Here is a 22,583-nt window from a genome sequence, read left to right as displayed (position 1 = left end):
TCACTGGTACCCCCAAAAGTGTCAAAAATGTCAGTCAAGGGTCCGATCTGTCCGCCGCAATGTCGCAGTCCCGCAAAAAAAAAAAAAATCACAGATCGCCGCCATTACGCGTTAAAATAAAAAACACCAAAAATGACAGAAATCTTTCCCTTTGTTAGTAAACGCAATAACTTTTGCGCAAACCAATCAAAATACGCTTATTGTGATTTTTTTTACCAAACATAGGTAGCAGAAAACAAATTGGCCAAAATTGGTTTTTACATCTTTTTTGGGGGGAATTTCATATAAAAAAATGTTAAAAATATTGTTATTTTTTCAAAATAAACGCTCTTTTTTTGTTTATAGCGCAAAAAGTAAAAATCGCACAGGTGATCAAATACCACCAAAAGAAAGCTCTGTTTGTGGGAAAAAAAGGACGTAAATTTTGTTTGGGTACGACATCGCACGACCGCGCAATTGTCAGTTGAAGTCGCACAGCGCCGAATCGCAAAAAGTGGCCTGGACGGAAGACAGCAAAATCCTCCGGTGGTAAAGTGGTTAATAAGGACTTTTTGCATTTTTGAACTTTACATTATATCAATGGATGGTCAAACTGAATGCATTGTTTATAAGAGTAGGAATAAAATGTGTTTATAGGGTTTAAACCATTTTATATTATGAATTGATTGTTTACATTTATGAATTGATGAATGTCAATTTATACATTTTTTGATTGATATTCATGTGGGATTGCATTGAGTCACAGTAAACACAATGTTGGTATGATATATATTTTGATTTTAGTAATGCCACACCTGTTCAAAATGTTACTTGAGAATAACCCCACACAGGGGTAATCAATACGCTGGCAGCTATGCAATTGGGAGTACCATAGCGTTCACATTTTTATTTGTATTGGTGGTAAATAGGAGAAAAAATACCCCAGTGTCAGTGAGAGGAAGAAGGAACACCTCAGCATTGGTAGTGTGTGTGTGTTACTTCACAGGTAGGTTCAGGGCATCCCACAGGCATGTTATTTAAAGACATTTTGCATTTTAACCAATTGCTGACCACTAAATGTACAAAAACATTCTGGCAGTAAGTGGTTATAACAGGTTGCAGCCATGAGCTGTTGTTCAATAAAAGCAATCTGGGCATGTCTAAAGCTACCATATAACTTTTATTGCAGTAAGAATGGCCAGCACCAGGACCCTTTTTAGCCCCCTTGTGATAGCAATAATTTAAATGAAAAAAAAAATGTTAAAAATGTTAAAAAAACTAAAAGAAAGAAAAAAAAAAAAACACATCCCGCCAACGCATACAGGCAAATGCATGTGTAGATCCTTCAAGTGTATGTAAACTGCAATTGCACCACACTTGAGGTATCACCAGTGGCGGCCGGTGATCCATCAGTCGGGGTGGGGGCGGCGGGTGGCAGACGGACCCCCTCACCCCCCTCAATCACTCCAGCTCGCACCACCATATCCCCCTCCTCCCCCGTGCCAGTTTACTTACCTTGCTCCACGGGACTGACAGGAGGTGGCGGCGGCCTTAGTCCCCATGTTCCCTTTCGGCGGCCATCTCCTCCTCTCCTTTGGACCAACCAATAGGGAAACAGGTCTCAGGACCCGCTTCCTGCTTGGCCGAGAGGAGAATCAGTGTGGCAATAGTTAAAATTAATTCGCTATTGTCACCAGGGCCATCTTTAATATGGATTGGACCCTGGGCAAACATGTTCTTGCCCCCCCCCACCCATGCAATTTAGCTCTCCACCCCAACATCTCAATCTGTGGTGTTAAAGTTTTGTACAGAGCAGCCCCGATCCTCCTCTTTTGGGGTCCCCCAACAGCATTCCTTCAAATACAAATCACAGTACCCCTTATCACATCACTGCGCCCCATTACATTGCAGCAATTTTCATGCATAGTGCCCCTTTACAAATCACAACACCCCATTACATTGCACCCATTTTCCCGTCATAGTGCACCTTTACACATAGCAGTACCCCTTATCAAATCACAACACCCCATTACATTGCAGCCATTTTCACATCATAGTGCCCCTTTACACATCACAGTACCCCTTATCACATCACAGCGCCCCATTATATTGCAGCCATTTTCACATCAGAGTGCCCTTTACACATCACAGTACCCCTTATCACATCCCAACACCCCATTACATTTCAGCCATTTTCACATCAATGTGTATACTAGTGCGGTATGACTTAAACCTGCGGGGGGGGGGGGCAGTTTTTTATTTGTAAATTACTTTACTACTGCTTTAGGCCTGATTTACATGTATGCGGGTTGGCGGCCCACATTTTAGAAGGGCACAGCATCCTATTCATTTGAATGGGCTGCTATGTCTGCATGTCCCGTAGAAAAAAGGTGCATGCAGCATTTTAAAATTTCAGTGGCCTTGAAATCCACCCTGCTTTTGCACCATGCGTCTTACCTGCAGTTCCTGCACTGGCAAGCTTGCTGTGTTTTTAGGTATGTGGGCCATGCATTTAAAAACACAGTGCGTTTGTATCACACAGTTAATGCAAATGGTACAGGAGATGTCAGGGGCTGTGCGGACATGGTACAGGAGATGTCAGAGGCTGTGCGGACATGGTACAGGAGATGTCAGGGGCTGTGTGGACATGGTACAGGAGATGTCAGAGGCTGCAGACATGGTACAGGAGATGTCAGGGGCTGTACGGACATGGTACAGGAAATGTCAGAGACTGTGCAGACATGGTACAGGAAATGTCAGAGACTGTGCGGACATGGTACAGGAGATGTCAGGGGCTGTGTGGACATGGTACAGGACATGTCAGGAGCTGTGCGGACATGGTACAGGAGATGTCATAGGCTGTGCGGACATGGTACAGGAGATGTCAGGCGCTGTGCGGACATGGTACAGGAGATGTCAGGGCAGGGGCTGTGCAGACATGATACAGGAGAGGTCATAGGCTGTGCGGACATGGTACAGGAGATGTCAGGGGCTGTGCGGACATGGTACAGGAGATGTCAGGGGCTGTGCGGACATGGTACAGGAGATGTCAGGCGCTGTGTGGACAAGGAGGCAGAGTTAGCCATTCTGGCAGATGCATTGTAATCCATGGTACAGGAGATGTCAGGGGCTGTGTGGATATGGTACAGGAGATGTCAGGGGCTGTGGGGATATGGTACAGGAGATGTCAGGGGCTGTGCGGACATGGTACAGGAGATGTCAGGGGCTGCCATAGGTGCATACATGTACTGTATATGCTAATATGCATTTATTTTAATATTTCAAGTGGGTAAGCATTGAAAGTCCTTGAAGGTATAGCTTCTTTAGGTTTTCTCCCTAGGGTAGGAAAGGAGATCTAGTAGCATTCTAGGAGATGGTGGCTGCTTTTTGTTTCTTTAATCTTCATAGAAAAAAATGCCTGTTTACTGATTTTAAACACCCAATTTCAGTTTAAATCATATGCTCCATTGAAGTTCCCAGAAGGGGGGGGGTGTGGTTACTACTTACTATGATAGCTGCATAAACCGAGTGATCTGCATACCTGCTGGGAATTGAGCACTTAACAAGAGTAGCCCACATTCCTGCACCGTGTCCCAAGCCTCCGAAGATCCTTGCCATGCCGCCAGTGCCGCCTCCGCCGCTGCCGAGAGTTTCTTCCCTACAGTGAGCCGGCTACAACAAAATGGCGACGACACCCAAACACTGCAGGACGCTGGTAAACCTCTAGAGGCGGATCGTCAGTGTTTTCCAAACTATCAAGCGGCCGTGTCTGTATGTGTCTGCAGGACCGGTAGATTTACAGCGCCGATGGGGCTCCCAAATTGCGGCTTGGGCCCCTAAAGATTGACAGGGCCCTGGGCAGCTGCCCCTTTTGCCCTGCGGTAAAGATGGCCCTGATTGTCACACAACTGGGAGGGCTCAGGGCGCAGTGCTCTGCGTCCCGAGCCCAACCTTTTTTGAAGCCTATTAGAGCATCTGGCTCTAATCAAGTGCTTTGAAAAAAAAAATCCCCCATTGTAATCCATGCGTCCGGCGCCCTGCATGTAGATTAGGGGGCCAGACGCATGAATGAGTAGATTAGGGGGCCGGACGCCCCAAATAGACGGGCCGCCACTGGGTATTACTGTGAACATCAGAGCAAGAACAATAATTCTAGGGCCAGAATTCACAATTAACTCTACAGTGATAACTTGTAAGGGCTTTTAAAGCGTCACCTATGAAATATTTTAGGTACAGCAGTTTATCCACATTCTTCACCCAAACTTCAGTAATGTTCAATGAAACCATCACAAACAAAACCCAGGTATGTTCAGTTCATCCATATTAATAAGTCTTTTTCCACTGCTCCAAAGATGACAGAACACAGCAAACTGTTATTATGCTACATTGATTTGTTTTACTCCTCTATGGTTAAGTGATGCCCTCTGCTGGTAAACTGTTAATAGGCAATTTAAACTTTACAAACTAACTCCAACCAACATTTTTTTAAATTTAGGATCGAATGTAGACAAGACAAAATTTTGATTAGCATTTTATTTTTTCTTGTGATCCCATTGAGAAAATTCCCTCTCACTTTCTCTCCTTGTAATTCCCAAGAAATAATAGGTGGATAGGGACTAACTTTAGTATCCATATCGGATATAAAGAAGGCCACTAGGGATGCTGAAAATCACTGCAGTAGTACCGTGTTTACCTAAAAAAAGGACCGGGTCTGATATTAATTTTGGCACCGAAAGACACAGTAGGGCTTATTTTCGGGGTATGTCTTAACATGTTATGTGCGGTCTTCTCTCCTCCCTCTCCCTCCCTGCCTGTCAGGAATCCCCTGTGTGAACTGAGTAAAAGGGTTTGTAAAATCCTAGAATCCACTCTATTATTATTATTAGATCATGTCCAATGTGTGTGTTCCTGTATTATAATTGTGCCAAATACCTTTGTTACAGCGCCGTGACCCGCGGAAGCTCTCTTCTATGCTCTGAGCACTGCAGAGGGAAGGGGCTGAGATCCCCCGCTGACAGCTGGGAGAAGAGGAGGAGAGTGGCGGGATTACAATAATCACCTGTTGCTGTACCTGCTTGTGTAACTGCAGGATGAGCTGGAGTTTGGTAAGGTGTAGTATATTACATTTCTGGTTTTGGGTTTAATACAGCTTTAATGCATCAGGTATTCAGGAAGTGTAGTAAACACTGAAGAAATGTACCTCGAAGCAGTAAATCATAACTCTGGGTACAATTTTAATACACCCTCCCATCCCCCAGGAGTAAGTCGCTCTGCCATTTACCCCCTTCCTGCCCAGGTCAATTTTCAGCTTTCAGTGCTGTCACACTTTGCCTATTTATTACAGTTGCCTGGTTAATTTTCAATTTTTCAGCAGTAGAAGGCAGGGGGTGAGGATCTGGCACCAAACACTACTTTCATTGATTAAAGTTCATCCACGTACATATTGCCACATCATTATTTCACTTTGTTAATAAGCACCCCCCCCCCCCCCACGTCTGGGAGACCAAAAAGGAAAGGCAGACATTCCCACGGCACTGTGAGGGGGACAACAGCGTATGTGTCCACAGGCAAAGGTGGACGTGGTCAGTCCTCAGGCAGGGCATCATTTCCTCTGTTTAGAGATGTTGCACATGCTATCCAGCCATAGCATGCAGAGGAGGTGGTGGACTGGCTTACTAAACCATCCTCACCCTCCTCATCATCCGTCACCAAAGCAGAGACTAGTGCGCAGTCCACTGCAGCTGCCAGAATGGCTAACTCTGCCTCCTTGTCCACAGCTATTCCTGCCATAGCCCCACCATCAGGCATAGAGGAGCCAACTGAGTTATTTAAAGACAGCGTCAGCCCCTTGCTCCTTAATGATGCACAGCCATTACTTGATTCAGATGTTGGTTCTGAGGATGAGGAAGGTAGGAACATGAGCCTACAGAGAGGGGAGAACACTAGTACACAAATTGGTAGTCATGTTCCCCCAGCCGCAGCGTATTGCCAAGTTGTCTCCAGTGGGAATGATGATGGAGGAGATGATGATGAGGTAACTGACGCAACTTGGGTGCCGGATAGAGCTGAGGAAGAAAGTGTGAGTGAGGCACAACCCCAACAAGGTAGCTATCATGGAAGAGTAGAAAGCAGCCACCCTATTCCATCACAATGTGGAGCTGTTATCTCTCCCGGCCCACTTACCACAGCTCAGCTGTCTGGGCCTTTTTTAGCACATGTGCAGCCAATCGCACTGGTGCAATTTGCAAGCCTTTTCTCAAGGGCATCAAGTGTGGCAAAAACACCAGCCTTTGGGTACCACATGCTTGACAAGGCATTTAACCTCCCACCACTCAGCCTGTTGGCAAGAGCACCTGAAAGCCACACAAAAAGGGACGCAATTCTCTTTCTCCTCCTTACTCACCTCAGTCTATCCCCGCTATACCTCATGACCTCTCAGCAGCCTCAACTGACAGGGATGATGGTATAGTGTAGGGTGTCCCAGGTCCTTGCAGCACGTTTGCCAGTGGCACACCATCAGCTGCAGACTATAGACGGCAAATATCTCTGCCCCATCTGCTGCAGCGGAAAAAAAAAAAGTCACTGCCACCCACATGCCCAGCGTTTAAATGCAAGCTTGTCAAAGCTGCTGTCTTTACAACTTCTGCCTTTCCATCTGGTGGATTCTGCCCCCTTCTGTGAATTTGTAGAATGTGCTGTACCACAATGGTGAGTTCCCAGTCGCTATTTCTTTTTACATAAGGCCATTCCAGCTCTGCACCTTCACAAGGAAGGCAATGTTGTGGGATTGTTGGGCAAGGCAGTCAGCCGCAAAGTCCACATTACTGCTGACACATGGTACAGCAGGCATGGTCAGGGATGCTATATTTCATTCACAGCACATTGGGTAACTCTGCTTGCAATATGTAAGGATGCAGGACAGGGCTCAATGCTTCAGCTTGTTGTGCCGCCACATCCTCATACAGCTAGTGGTGATGATGGGAGATTTGTCAGCTGTACCCCCTCCTCCTCCGCTGAATTGTCCTACGAACCACAAGTACCCCTAAGCGTTCAAGGGGCTATTTAATGAGTCAGGCTAAAAAGGTGCCATGCAGTGCTTCAGTTGGTGCATCTGGGGGACAGGAACCACACCAGAGCAGAGATTCTTGCAGCTCTGCAGGGGCAGGCCCAGAGGTGGTTCATGCCAAAGTAGCTGGAGCCAGGAATAATGGTGTGCGATAATGGCACAAACCTCCTGTTCACCCTTAAACAGGGAAAGTGGACACATATGCCATGCCTGGCAAATGTCCCCAATTTGGCGTTGCAGGGTTTCTTAAATAGGTACCCAGGGTTGGAAGATCTACTTAAGTAGGGAAGAAGAGTCTATAGCCTTTTGAGGCGGTCATACACAGCCTCGGTTGGCTGAAATTCAGTGGGAATTCCACCTGCCCATAAACCGCCTGATTTGTAACATGCCCACTAGGTGGAACTCAACTTTGGCAATTCTACAGCGGCTGCATTTGCAGTGTGGGACAACGACAGGCTCAGGCCGGTTCAACTTTTTTTCACCACACCAATGGCTGCTGATAAAGGATGCATGCACTGTACTGTCACCATTTGAGGAGGCCACAAGGATGATGAGCTGTGACAATGCATGCATCAGTGACACAATCTTTGTTGTGTTCCTGCTGGAGCAGACAATGCATGGCATTATGGAGAGGGCACTCGAGGCAGAGCAGTGGGAGGAAGAGGAGTACTTCCTTTCCTCTTAAGGCCCGCTTTATGCAGACACCATTCTTCCTATGCCACAGAACACACAAGAGGAGAGGGAGGAGGAGGAGGATTCTGGCAGTTTTGGAGGCATTGATGCAGAGGAAAACAAACGTCAAACCTTAACCACTTAAGGACCAGGCCTATTTCTTACACTTGTTGTTTACAAGTTAAAATCAGTATTTTTTGCTAGAAAATTAATTAGAACCCCCAAACATTATATCTTTTTTTTTTAGCAGAGACCCTAGAGAATAAAATGGAGATTATTGCAATACTTAATGTCACACAGCATTTACACAGCGGTCTTACAAACGCAATTTGTTGGGGGAAAAAATATACCCTTTTAAATTAAAAATAAAAAATAAGAAAACAGTAAATGTAGCCCATTTTTTTTTAATGTGAAAGATAATTTTACACTGAGTAAATAGATATCCAACATGACATGCTTCAAAATTGTGCGTGCCCGTGGAATGGCAACAAACATTGGTACTTAACCACTTGCCGACTGCCGCACGACTATTTATGTCGGCAGTCAGCCCCTCACAGGCAAAGCGACGTAGGGATACGTCGCTAGCCTGTAAGGGTTTTGGGAGCGAGCACGCGCCGCCGAATGCGTGCTCCCGCTCGGTCACGGACCCCCCCCCCCGCGCGTACCCGGCGGACCCGATGTCCACCGGGCATTCGCGATCGTCCGTGACCGCGGGAGAAAGGCAGGCGGCTAGTGTAAAAATAGCTGCCTGTCATTCTCCCTTCTCCCCTGTGTAAGAATGGTGATCAAACGGTTCTACTATGTAGGACCATTGATCACTGTTCTTACACATCAAGGCTGTTCTTACACATCAAGCCACAGCCAATCACAGTTAGAAACACACCCCTAGGGACACACTTAACCCCTCCCTCTCAAAAAAGTTAACCCCGTCACTGCCAGTGTCATTTTTACAGTAACAGTGCATATGTATAGCACTGTAGTAATGTCACTGGTAACCCCAAAAGTGTCAAAAATGTCAGTGAAGGGTCCGATCTGCCCGCCTCAATGTCGCAGTCCCGCAAAAAAAAAAAAAAAAAAAAAAAAAAAAAAAAAAAAAAATCGCAGATCGCTGCCATTACGCGTTAAAAAAAAAACAACAAAAATGACAAAAATCTTTCCATTTGTTAGTAAACGCAATAACTTTTGCGCAAACCAATCAAAATACGCTTTTTGCAATTTTTTTTACCAAACATATGGTAAAAAAAAAATTGGCCTAAAATGTTAAAAAATTTTGATTTTTGTGATTTTTACATTTTTTTTTGGGAATTTCATATAAAAAAATGTGAAAAATATTGTTATTTTTGCAAAATTGACGCAATTTTTTTGTTTATAGCGCATGATCAAAAAATCGCACAGGTGATCAAATACCACCAAAAGAAAGCTCTGTTTGTGGGAAAAAAAGGACGCCAAATTCGTTTAGGTACAGCGTCGCACGAATGCGCAATTGTCCGTTAAAGTCACGCAGTGCCGAAACGCAAAATAGGCCCGGGTCAGGAAGGGGGTAAAATCTTCCGGGGCTTAAGTGGTTAAAAATCTCCATAAACGTCATTTTAAAAATTTCTACAGCTTACCAATTTAGAGTTACAGAGGAGGTACCTCACATGTGTGGTTTGAAAACCGTTTATATATGTGGGCGCGCCTTGAGTATGCGTTCCTTTCTGCGTGCAAACTCGGAGGGACGGGGCGCTTTACATTTTTTATACCTTTTATTTTTTACTTTTACACTGTCCCTTTAAAAAAAAAAAAATTTTGATCACTTTTATTCTTATTACAAGGAATGTAAACATCCCTTGTAATATAAAAGCAGCACAGGTCCTCTTCAATGTGAGATCTGGGGTCAAAAAGACCTCAGATCTCACATCTACACCTAAAAGCAAAAAAAAAAAAAAAAAAATCTTTTTTTTTTTTAGCATGAAAAAAAAGGGACCTTTAAGGTCATTAGGAGGAAGCGACGTAGGATGTTGCTCTGGTCCCCCAAAGTCATAGAGTCGAGTGGGTGCCATCGGCATCGTCTGCATCATATGGTGGACAATTATCTAGGGCGAAGACAGATAGATAGCTTTCCAGCTTACAATCCATTAGGTTACTGGGTCATGAGAACAGACCACTGGTAACAACTTGCCCAGTATGCAATTGAGCTGCCCTGCATCCAGTGTGCTTTCCGAATGGGCATTTAGTGCTGCTGGAGGTTTTGTTACTGATAATAGAAGGTGTCTGTCCACATTTATCAAAATTAATCAGTCCTGGATTACCAGCATCTATGAAGTCCCTGATGCCGATGTCGCTGATTAAGTGTTTTTGGGATGTGGAATCTGCAAGTCTTCTAGACTTCCTAGCATTGTGGGTGTTGATTTCATCTTGAATATTATTTGGGGTGTAGGTTTCATGGGCACAATTAACACCCAAAGACCATTAATTCCGCACCTGTTTGACAGGTGCATATAATTTCAATTTTTGACAGCAAGGCAAATTTTTTGCTTTCATCAAGAGTGCTTCTATGGGGTTATGGTGTAAAGGTGCCATCGACACCCAAAGACCAATTTTTCCACACCTGTATGACAGGTACATATCATTTCAATTTTTGACAGCAAGGCAATTCTTGCTTTCATTAACATTACCTCTATAGGGTTATGGTGTGAGGCATCTCTGTCACCCAAAGACCAAATTTTCCACACCTGTTACTTCTATCCAAAGTCTGCGGAAGAGACACCAGAATTTATCCAAAAAATCTCTAACCTTGTTCCCAGTGCACTACATTGTGGCCTCATCATACAGACCGGCTCCCCAAGTCATTGTTTACAAAATAAAGAAAGCTTGAAGGGGCAACCTCATTTTTTTGGGTTTTACAAATGCAATTATTGCTGCAGCAGCTACTATACACAGTACAGATGTGCCACTTGACAGGTAGATCAAGGGGACCCCCCAGGCACTATATTGAAAATACTTTTTCATTTTTATTGTTATTTCTTATTTTTATGATTTCACTTTAAGCATCAGTAAATCACTGCTCATATAGGGAGTTTTCACACTTGGTGCGATTGCCTGGTCCAAACCCGAGTTTGATTGCTCCCCCCTCCCCCTGCCCCCAATGGACTGTGTTCACATTTAATTTTTGTATCCGAACCGCGGTACACTTGTGTCATCAAGCTGCAGCCGGCGCGTACTCATGTTGCTTGGCAACCGCTGTAAACTAGAAGGTGCAAAAATGGATAGAATTGCTTGCTTTGGTACGATTGCGTTCTCATCAGAAGTGAACCGTACTGGAGTTCACATGAACCGTACCCCAGACCACCCTTTTTAAGTGGACTCGGGTACGGTTCGCGGGTGCGCACCTGAGTTCAAAGACAGTGTTCACATCATGAAAAAGAACCGAATTCTGACGTCAATCGAATCCGGGTGCGCACCAAAAGTGCTAGTGTGAAAACACCCTTATTCTATTTTTTATCAAACTTTTTTTCATTGATACATGTCCCCCAGGGCAGTACCCAGACCCCCATAACCATTGTATGCCCAATTACTTGCATATAAGCCTTCAAAGTGAGCACTATTGATTTTTAAATTTCGGGTCCCATGGACTTCAATGGGGTTTGTCATTCGGTTCCAAACTTTTGCGATGTTCGAAAGTTCTGGTGCGAACCGAACAGGGGGTCGTTCGGCCCATCCCTAGTGAAGTACAATAGATAGGGTGAAAAAAGGGTGAAAAAAATGTATTAACATTAGAATAAATGAAAGAATTGCATTAACAAGCACTGAAGGGATCAATCAGAGCCTTGCAGCAAAAACACGGCCACTGACATGTTTTGATTTATTTTAATGTTAATACATGTTTTACCTGCACCTTCTCATGTGCTTTGCCTGGTTTCATTTGTTTTGTAGTCATGGTATTGTAATTTTCCAAGTGGGGTCCTTAACTGCTTTCGGACCGCCCGCTGCATTTACTGTGGTGGGCTGGCCCTCCTGCATGAACCGACATAGCCCTACGTCAGCCGCGCGCTTGGTGCTGGGGGGCGGGGATGCAGATGCATGGGGCCGGTGGCCGCAAGTGCTCCCCAGCTGAGATAGAAATCGCTGAAATGGTCACAGGTTAACCCCTTCCCTGCCAATGTAATTATTACTGTAACAGTGCATATTTTTAACACTGATTACTGTAGTAATGTCACTGGTTCCCCCAAAAGTGTCAAAAATGTCAGTTAGAGGTCCGATCTGTCCGCCGCAATGTCGCAGTCCCACTAAAAATCGCAGATCGCCACCATTACTAGTAAAAAATAAATAAATAAATAAAAATGACAAATCTTTCACCTAGTTTGTAGACGCTATAACTTTTGCGCAAACCTATCAAAATATGCTTATTATGATTTCTTTTACCACAAATATGTAGCAGAATACATTTTGGCCTAACAGGATGAAAAATTGGTTTGTAAATTTTTTTTCGGGAATGTTATATAGCAGAATGTGAAAAATATTGTTTTTTTTTTTTTTCAGAATTGTCGCTCTTTTTTTGTTTATAGCGCAAAAAAATAAAAAAAATTGCACAGATAATCAAATACCATCAAATGAAAGCTCGATTAGTGATGAAAAAAAGGACATAAATTTTATTTCGGTACAGTGCCGCACGACCGCGCAATGTTCCAATAAAGTAACACAAAAAATGGCCTGGTCATTAAGGGGGCAAATCCTCCCGGTCCAGAGGTAGTTAAGGGAGCCACAAAGAATGTGCGGGTTGTTAAACATCACTTTTTGCTGAACATCACTTGTTCATGTTTGCATACATCTGTGTCAATTTTTTGATTATTTCTATATGGAGGGGTCAGTAGGTTTGAGGGCCACCTGCCTGGAGAGCAGTGTGTGTGTGTGTTTTTGTGATCATATTGCATGCAGCCTATTCTTACTTTGTATCTCTATTAGAGCATTTCAGGTAGGTTTGCAAATAAAGCATTCAAATTGTTAGTTACGGCCAAACTCTAGGCAACAATCAAAAAAAAAAAAAAAAGAATAAATATAAAAAAGAAGCTTTAGGCTCCTTTCACACGGCAGTGCGCCCGACGGAGTCCGTTTTGCTGAGCAGGGATCGATCCGCTGATCCCCGCTGAGCAGGCAGATGACAGCTCCGTCTCCCCTCTGTATGCAGAGACGGAGCTGTCAGAGCCCCGCTCTCCTCTGTGGGAGATTGGATGAGAATGGACCACCTGTTCATTTTCATCTGATCTAATCCGATCCGATCCTCCAGACAGATGGAAAATTGGGTTTCCATCCGTCCGGATTTCACGGACAGGATTAGATTGGATAGCAGCGGGTGTCAGCAGAGATTTCACCGCTGGCATCCGCCCCTCCTTATGGCTGCATGGAGCATCTGATCCAGTCCGCCTAATAAACATGACACGCGGACTGGATCGGAAAGCCCATGTGAAAGGGGCCTTTGTCTTCAATAGTTATCTCCACTCTAAAACGGATCCCTGCAGAACCTCTTTTTTGCCACATGTCCTCAGTTATCTTGGTTGAATAACACACTGCATAAACCTGCATAAACCGGTGCATAAACACAGTGCATAAATCTGTCCCAGTATGGCATTACCAGGGCACTTTGAAAACAAAGTGTAATAATGGAGAGTGTTGCTTATGTCACTTCCATGCTGCTCTCAGCATAATTGAGGATTGCCTGCATTTCATGTATCCAGCCTAAAAATTTTGTGAAAAGGCAAGAATAAAAAAAAAAAAGCAAGACACGGGAGTGAAGAGACCAGAAACCAAATTTTGGCATCAATTACATACCTCTTTCCTGAATAACGTTCAGTGAGCTGGTTTTGAATTTTAGTATCCCAACTTCAATCTTTTGTGCAGTGGGTAAACATTTCAGTGAGATTAGAACCTCTCCAATAATGTCCTAAAATAAACAAAATCAGAAAGGACAAAAGAAAGAATGAAATATATGTACACTATATAGCTGGAATTTTTAAGGCAGGGGGTGTCTAATCTTTTGACTTTCCTGGGCCATACTAGAAGAAGAGGAATTGTCTTGGGCCATACATAAAATACACTAACAATAAGATAGCTGATCAGCAGAAAAAGTCAGGAACATCACGGATATAGATAATGTACCTATATGAGTACCAAACTTATTTTTTTTATTAATATTTTTTATTATTTATTTATTATTATAAAAGAAGAGAGAGCAACATAAAACTAGTGCAATATTTGACACGGTTTTTGATAAATTAACACATCAGTATCTGGTTCGATGGATGTAGTAGGAATTCTCAATGAATTCTCAAGGTGTTCATCAGATTTCTTGGTTCTAATTTTGCCCTTCATATTCTTCATTATTGAAAATAGTTGCTCAGAAATATAGGTGCTGCTGAAAACTGATGACCTGAATAAGGTGTGATTGTGAAGATTGGGAGATTTTTTTGGGGTAGATAAAACTTCTAAAAAGTCCAGTAAAGAGACACTGTCAAATTTATTTTTCGGTCACATGCGTAAATACATTTCAAAAAAAAAAAATTCCAAAAGAAAAAAACAAATTAAGCAAGTTTACAATTTTGTATTGGGCTGCATTCATAGCTGCCTTGGGCCATCCACATGAGGCTCAGTCATGGGCCACAGGTTGGACACCCCTGATTTAAGGCAAACCAGCGGCCATAAAAACAAATATATATATATATATCACTTGCATGGTAAAGTGGTCACCTCTAGAAGCCTACACAGATTTTCTGTAAAACATCCTTGGTCCCAAAATTTTGACATCTATAGAGGTCAACCTCCCCTCATATGACAACTATGACAACCGCTCTGACCCTGTAATCTCTTTACCAAAAATTCATAAATAATTAGACCAACACCATTTGGAGTGAAAATTGGCCATAGCAGCCATTTATTAATAACCAATACAGAAATATTGCTTTAAAACAGAAACATAAAAACAACCATGAAAATCAATAATCAAGATTGGAGATCATTGAAGGCACTAAAGAACGAAAACTTGTTTTGTATCTGCGTAACCACTTAAAAGGACCCAGCCGCAACACACCGACTCTGGAAAGATCCCAACTGTCCACATTCTCCGCAGATATCTTCATGTCCCAAATTTCCAGTTAACCTACCGTTAACTGGACCTCTACAGAGGACACCCATACCATAGATCGGTCTCTACTATGCGATCACACTGGTAATTATGAAGGCCTTCAGAGATCCCAACCGCCTTGTGACTATGATCACCTATGAACACAAAACCACATTTTTGGGTGTGAGGGTTGAAAGTTTCTTCCTCATCCTTTGGCTTCAGACTGTTTGGAGTTCTCCTTGATTGATCCTAACTAGACCACTTCCAAGCCCTTTTGCTTTTTTTTTTTCCTTCAGGCCTATTTTTTAGTTCTGTTCTATGCCAATATTGTAAAGATTTTAGGGTGGAGGGCTTAGTAACACCCTCTCCTGCAACCCTTTGACTCACTATTGGTCAATTAGGCCCTCCATCATAGTGAAAAATAGGGGCTGTAGAATAAAACAATGATGGGTTTAGGTCTCATGATATTTGAGCAATGGCTTATCAAACTTACCATTTCAGTAAAAATAAACAAAAACATTAGTTATCAAGTGATTTAGTAATCACTTTTACTTTACAGCCAGGGGACAGATAAGCAATTTTTAAAAAAAACAGTCATGAGATAGCAGATATGAAGAATGGATGTAAATACAAAATATATGTGTACAGGACACATGGCATATAAAATAAAAAAAGGGAAAAATATGTAAAAGAGAAAAAATAGGGAATAAATAACAGCAAGAAATGTGATCTGCCTTTATTGCCAACTGGTACATTGACTAATTGCTGGTTTGAAATTGGACTCAAATAAAGGTTCTCCTATGTGTCTCAAAACCTTTCAGCCCACCGTTTATGCAATACACTGATTGCACTGTTAAGGGGAAACACAAATGTAAGGTTTTGAGGTGACAAGGTCTGGGAAGGGAACTATTCTGCAACATCTGATAATCTGACACTATGCTGAGTAGGAATAATTATCAAATCTACCCTAATTGCTAAAATGTAATCCTTGTATCAATAAGGCTGCATTACAAGTGTAGCACCCTCCTAGGATCCACAACCTATATCTGTTGCTGTTACAGGCAAAGCTGCCCTTTGTTTACAGCACATCACTGCTTACCTGTGCACTAAAGCACCACATACTTCTTTCCAGTGGCATACTAAGGGGGTGCTGTGGCTATCTGACAGTAACCTTTATGTGTTGCACTGTGCTGCCCTGCAGCCCTCACAATACAAAAAAAAAAAAGTCAGGTGTCCCCAGCAACCTCGGGGAGTCTGCAACTGCAGTTATAGCAGGAGCTTAAGGGCTCATTCACCCTAGGAACTGCATATGAATCACACAGAAACCTTCAGTTTGCTGAGCAGGGGGATCCACTAGTGGAGTCCATCCATGTGAGAGCCTTTTGAGAGGTTTTCAAGGATCCTAAAACAAGATACCGCAAAAGTAAAATAGCTGGACAGATTATGGTAGGGAGTTTCAGAGAAAAAGGAGAGGCTCTAGAGAAGTCAAGGAGTGGAACATGGAAGGTTTTGGGAGGAGTGGAGAGGACGGTTTGGTTGATATATTGAGAAAAGGTTGGTGATGTAGCTTGGGCCAACAATGTGGATAGCTTTGTATGTTGTGCAGTATTCTGAATTTTAAACAAAAATAGTATTCTGAGTTGTAATCATTGGGTGAGTGGAGGTCAATGGAGGGAGGGGTGGCCAACGAGTGGTTGGTAATTTGAAACAGTCTGGCATCACCCTTCATTATAGACTGAAGGGTGGACAGGTAAGCCAACAAGGAAAGATTTGCACTAGTCGAGGCAAGATTATAAACTGAGCTACCTATACACTAATCACATTTTATCAGTGAATTGGAATGGGAGTAAGAGCGCATGAAATAAAAGAAGGAGGTGACCATAGTAGTTGTGAGAGAATGGGGACCAGGGTCAATGGTGGAAATGTATTTAATGTGATGGTAGACATTGTGTGTTAGCTGGGGGGAGATATCTGTACAGTAGAGATCCCAGCACAAAGTGCATCAATCTTTTTTTTATAATGATTGGCAATCTCCTAGGAAGTGATTGAGTTACTAGGGGACAAAGTAAAGTGTTGATGAGAACTGGATGAGGGAGTGTTAATGAGAGGGATATAAAATTGGTCTGTTTAACAGCACAGAGCAGGATATGCATTTTTGGAGGACATATGTATATGGCGGAAGTCTTGCATGTATTTGGTTACAGTATCTCACAAAAGTGAGTACACCCCTCACATTTTTGTAAATATTTTATTATATATTTTCATGTGACAACACTGAAGAAATGACACATTGCTACAATGTAAAGTAGTAAGTGTTCAGCTTGTATAACAGTGTAAATGCTGTCCCCTAAAAATAACTTCGCACACAGCCATTAATGTCTAAACCACTGGCAACAAAAGTGAGTACACCCCTAAGTGAAAATGTCCAAACTGGGCCCAATAAGCCATTTTCCCTCCCCGGTGTCATGGGACTCGTTAGTGTTACAAGGTCTCAGGCGTGAATGGGGAGCAGGTGTGTTAAATTTGGTGTTATCACTCACTCTCTTACTGAGGACCTAAAAAAAAAAAAAAAAAGAATTGTTGGTCCACATAAAAATGGCCTAGGCTATAAGAAGATGGCCAAGACCCTGAAACTGAGCTGCTGCATGGTGGCCAAGACCATACAGTGGTTTAACAGGACAGGCTGCACTCCGAACAGACTTCGCCATGGTCGACCAAAGAAGTTGAGTGCACATGCTCAGCGTCATATCCATAGGTTGTCTTTGGGAAGCAGACGTACATACGAGTGCTGTTAGCATTGCTGCAGAGGTTGAAGGGGTGGGGGGGATAGACTGTCAGTGCTCAGACCATACGCCGCACACTGCATTAGATTGGTCTACATGGCTATCGTCCCAGGAGGAAGCCTCTTCTAAAGATGATGCACTAACAAGCCTGCAAACAGTTTGCTGAAAACAAGCAGACTAAGGACATGGACTACTGGAACCATGTCCTGTGGTCTGATGAGACCAAGATAAACTTATTTGGTTCAGATGGTGTCAAACGTGTGTTGCGGCAGCCAGGTGAGGAGTACAAAGACAAGTGTGTCTTGCCTACAGTCAAGCATGGTAGTGGGAGTGCCATGGACTGGGGCTGCATGAGTGCTGCCGGCACTGGGGAGCTACAATTCATTAAGGGAACCATGAATCCCAAAATGTACTGTGACATACTGAAGCAGAGCATGATCCCCCTCCCTTCGGAGACTGACCGCAGGACAGTATTCCAACATGATAACGACTCCAAACACACCTCCAAGACGACCACTGCCTTGCTAAAGAAGCTGAGGGTAAAGGTGATGGATTGGCCAAGCATGTCTCCAGACCTAAACCCTATTGAGCATCTGTGGGGCATCCTCAAACACATGGAAGGTGGAGGAGCGCAAGGTCTCTAACATCCAACAGCTCCATGATGTCGTCATGGAGGAGTGGAAGAGGACTCCAGTGGCAACCTGTGAATCTGTGGTGAACTCCATGCCCAAGAGGGTTAGGGCAGGGCTGGAAAATAATGGTGGCCACACAAAATATTGACACTTTGGACATTATAACATTATACACATGTTATATGTATACACATTAAACATATAGAAGCTGTACACTCACTACTTTACATTGTAGGAAAGTGTCATTTCGTCAGTGTTGTCACATGAAAGATATAATAAAATATTCACAAAAATGTGAGGGGTTTACTCACTATTGTGAGATACTGTAAATGCCATTGTCACTTAAGAGCAGGGATATGAGACTTTTGATGTTGTCTGTTTGTCAGGGAGGCAGGTGTTGAGACCTAATTCTGTATGTTGTGATGGGAGATAGTGTCTCCGGGGAGAATGAAAGTGAGCTATTGTAGACAGATGTGGCAAGGCCAGGGAATGAGAGGTGTGAGAGTGTGTTATAGAGGTAGTCTATTGGAGCGTAGAGAAAAGAAGGGTTAAAGTAACAAAGATTTGCTGGTTGGAGGGATAGGGAGTTAGAGATAAGGACTGCATGAAACTTATAAGGTTATTTATTTTTTTGCATTAGACCAAAAGGCAGGGTTGGGTTGAGGGATTTGGAAGGTATCTGAGGTATTAGCATTTGCAGGGATATAAAAATCCCCAAGGATAATAGTAGGTATTTGAGAGGCGAGAAATAGGATAGTCAGGCAGAAAACTTATCAAGGAAGTAAAACTGGAGAGAAGAAAAAAAAAAACACAAAAGAGGAGGGGAATAGAGAGGAATAACTTAATAAGTACTTTGTAGGTGATAGAGGGATTCTAACTCTTCTTCCCTTTCATCCACTTGGTCCTCCCTTTTGTCCACAGTAAGTTCAGTGGAGGCCACTACAGTGAGGACAACTATACAGGTAGAGGCAGATTGCTGAAGCCAGTTTTCAGTAATAGCAAGTAGGTTAAAAGGAGTTAAAGATAAAAAGGTAATGGACAAAACTGAGCTTGTTACAGATGTGGGCGGGGGTTTGCCTCTGGGTGTGAAAGGTAGATCGCAGGGGGCCAGGAATATGGGAAGTGTACCAAGAATTTAGGAGAAGTGAGGGAGGTAAGATGGGAGTGAGATTTAAAGAGGTCACATACCATATACTGTATATGTATGTATACATGTTTTAGCAGCTGGATCTCAGCTGTCAAATTTGTAATGTTTGCTGCAGGTTAAATTCTGAGTTCCACCTCAAAGCTTGTGGCCTATTCTAATGCTCAGGCACCGTAAAGTTGCAACACAAAGAGGATGATTTGCTAAAACTGGAGAGTATAAAATCTGGTGCAGCTGTGCATGGTAGCCAGTCAGCTTCTAACTTCAGCTTGTTCAATTAAGCTGTTTGGTTTCTATGTAGAGCTGCACCAGATTTTGCACTCCTTAATTTTAGTAAATCAACCCCAAAAGTTTCCACAACTGGAGTTAAGCTTCCAAACTTCATATATTTGCTGCAGTGAAAATCCTGCATTGTGCCTGGAAGTTAATTGGCCTGTTCCAGGACCGTAAATGTACCACACAATGAGGTTGATATACAATGGAAAAATAGACAGTTTCACTCATTTTTCCCACAGCTTAGTGAATGTGGTGATGTTTTTCTTTGTAAAGAATACCCAATCGGGCGCAAGGGAAAAAAAACAGAGCATTTTTACTTGCACACGATTGGATGATAGAAATCAGCAGAGCTTCGCCACATTTACTAAGCTCTGGGGGAATTTGTGGAAATGCAAAGTCTATTTGCTTTTAGTACGTCAACCCCTAATCTTTCCAAAGCTGGATCTAAGATGCCAAATTTCTAAAGTTTGGTCCATGCTAAATCCTGCATTGATCCTTAGAGTTCCAGAGCACCTAAATAGGACACAGACTTCAAGGTGTTACACAAGGTTTCCTTAGCTAAACCTTACCTTTTAAATGTCTATAATAGGTAAAATCCTGAATTGTGACAGTGTTTCCACAGCAATTTTCCTACAAGACCAAGTAATTTGTAGTTAATTTTAGTCTAATTTTCTAAAGCAGTTTAGTATGCCAAGTGCAGTATCCAATTGTATCCAATTATAATTTTTCTTTTACACGTTTGAGTACAGAAAACTATTTTTTTTGTAGGAGATCAGCTTCAGGCAGCAACCTTGCAGAGAAGTAGTCCAGAAGTCAAAGTATATTTAAGGGCTCTCTAGATTTATTCATTGCGATTGCCACAAACACAACTAAAGAGGTTCCCACACAGGGTGCACAAATAAATTTAATTCCAACGAACAACAAAAAAGTTATTTAGCCTCCTGGCTAAATGTGGGACCACAATAGGTCTGCTGAGACCTGCAGGCAAGTTCCTTCACAGCTTGCATGCAACCGTTCCCTAACAAACACTCACTCTTCATCTCGGTAAAGACAAATTATACTCCAGGGGGAGAAAGGTGTGGCAGGTGCTTAACCTCCTGTATACTCCTGAAGACCTATCACTGCAATCATTTTAGCTTATGAAATGTCACAATCTAGGCAGCAGGTAAACTCCATCCACAAATCTTTCCTGGATTGACAGATGCAGTTTATGACATTCTTTACACAATCAGTTTAAAACACACTTTCTGTTCTAATACAAATCTGGCATACACATGCAGCTTAACAATCACTCAGATATACTGTGTGCTTGTCAAAAATAGTATTTATTTTAAAAAATGTTAGGAATGACAGTTAAAGCGGAGTTCCACCCAAAAGTGGAACCTCCACTCATCTGCTTCCTCCCCCCCCCCCCCCTTCGGTGCCACATTTGGCACCTTTCAGGTGGGGGGGCAGCTACCTGTTTTTAACAGGTTCCCTTACCCACTTCCGGGAGAAGTTCCATCCTCCTCCTCCTTCCCCCGCCGCTGAGCCAATTAGAATGCACAGTGCGCTTCGTGCATGTGCAGTAGGGAACCGGCTGTGAAGCTAAAAAGTTTCAGCAGCTGACAGCCAATCCGAAAATTGGCTGGGGTGCTGACATAGCGGGCTCCCTGGACACAAAAGGGTCTGTTTATTAATGCAGCTACAGTATTTGTAGCCGCTGACTTTTAATTTTTTTTTTAACAGCTGGAACACCGCTTTAAGTTATCCTTCTTTTGTTTGGAACACAGTACTGCAGACAGTATAGAAGGCTTCCTTCCATCAGACTCGAACAAAAGCATTTTCCTTTTATTTATCACACAGATATGTAAATGTAGCATCCTTCTAGTGTAGAGCAGGCTGCTAGGTAAATTTTGTTAGCTCCACTGTAACAGTGGAGCAGTGGAGGATTATTTAGGGCTGCTCACTAGTTCACAGGCTGCTGCTCTGTTTCTTCCCCTATCTTCTAGAAGATTGTAGAATCATAGTGGAAGGAAGTATAGGGCATGCAGCCTGAATTTTTATGGGACTCTAGCCAGTCTCTGGGGAGGCGAGCCCAGTAGGTGGCAAGAAAGCCCATATACAGTCTGAAGCCTGGGCAGCAGGGTGCAGAGTTAGTGGGTCCAGTCTTGCAGGTTGAGACCCCTGTGCCTGTGCTCTGCCCCATGTGCAGAATCCTAGAGGAAGACACCGAAGTCCTAGCTAGGCTTAGCTGGGGGGGGCCTATTTGCAAAACCCTATCTGGCGATCAAGTTGGGTCTGGAGAAGCTAACTGGAGAGAGCCAGGAGTAAGTTGGTGGTAAAGAGTCCAGCTGTCCTATGATGTTGTAGGAGTCTACATCTCCCTTACTAGAAAGAGCCTAGTGGATATCAACAGGAGGCAGTAACCCCATTGCTGAGGAGTTAGTGACTTTGTGTAGCTTTTAAACTGTGGAAGTATTACTAGTGACCATCAGCATAGAGATCCTATGGGACTTTCCTTTTGGTAGCGCTAAAGTGAAGAGTCCACAACTTATTCAGTTACAACGTTTCTGAGGTATTTCATGCTCCCTCTCCCTATCCAAGTTCACCATTCCCATTACCCACTTGTCACCCAAGCCAATTCTGATATTTCTTTCCTACATGTAAAAATCATATTTTTTTTGCTAGAAAATTACTCTGAACCCCCAAACATTATATATAATTATAGAATATATTTATGTTACACGGTATTAGCGCAGCAATTTTTTCAATGCAATTTTTTTTGGAAAAAATACACTTTAATGAATTCTAATGCAAGAAAACAAAATAAAAAAAAATAAAAGATGATGTTACGCTGAGTAAATAGATACCAAACATGTCACGCTTTAAAATTGTCCACACTCATGGAATGGCGCCAAACTACAGTACTATTAACCTCCATAGGTAATGCCTT

The 22,583-nt window shown here is 43.0% G+C and overlaps 1 protein-coding gene across 1 annotated transcript in view; it reads right to left on the bottom strand.

Moving 5' to 3' along the window:
• The window catches only part of LOC309565832 (synaptotagmin-1-like), a 52,007-nt gene that overhangs the window by 3,271 nt on the left and 26,153 nt on the right, over window positions 1-22,583 (bottom strand). Inside the window, exon 6 of the mRNA XM_082270836.1 lies at window positions 13,526-13,637. Coding sequence (XP_082126962.1) covers window positions 13,526-13,637 — 112 coding nt within the window. The remainder of the gene's footprint in view (window positions 1-13,525; window positions 13,638-22,583) is intronic.

Source organism: Pelophylax lessonae (genome assembly GCF_965119305.1).
Source record: "Pelophylax lessonae genome assembly, chromosome: 10".
NCBI classification, from domain to species: domain Eukaryota; kingdom Metazoa; phylum Chordata; class Amphibia; order Anura; family Ranidae; genus Pelophylax; species Pelophylax lessonae.
The sequence above is the reverse complement of the archived record's forward strand: the minus strand, read 5'-3'. Positions and strand labels throughout refer to the sequence as shown.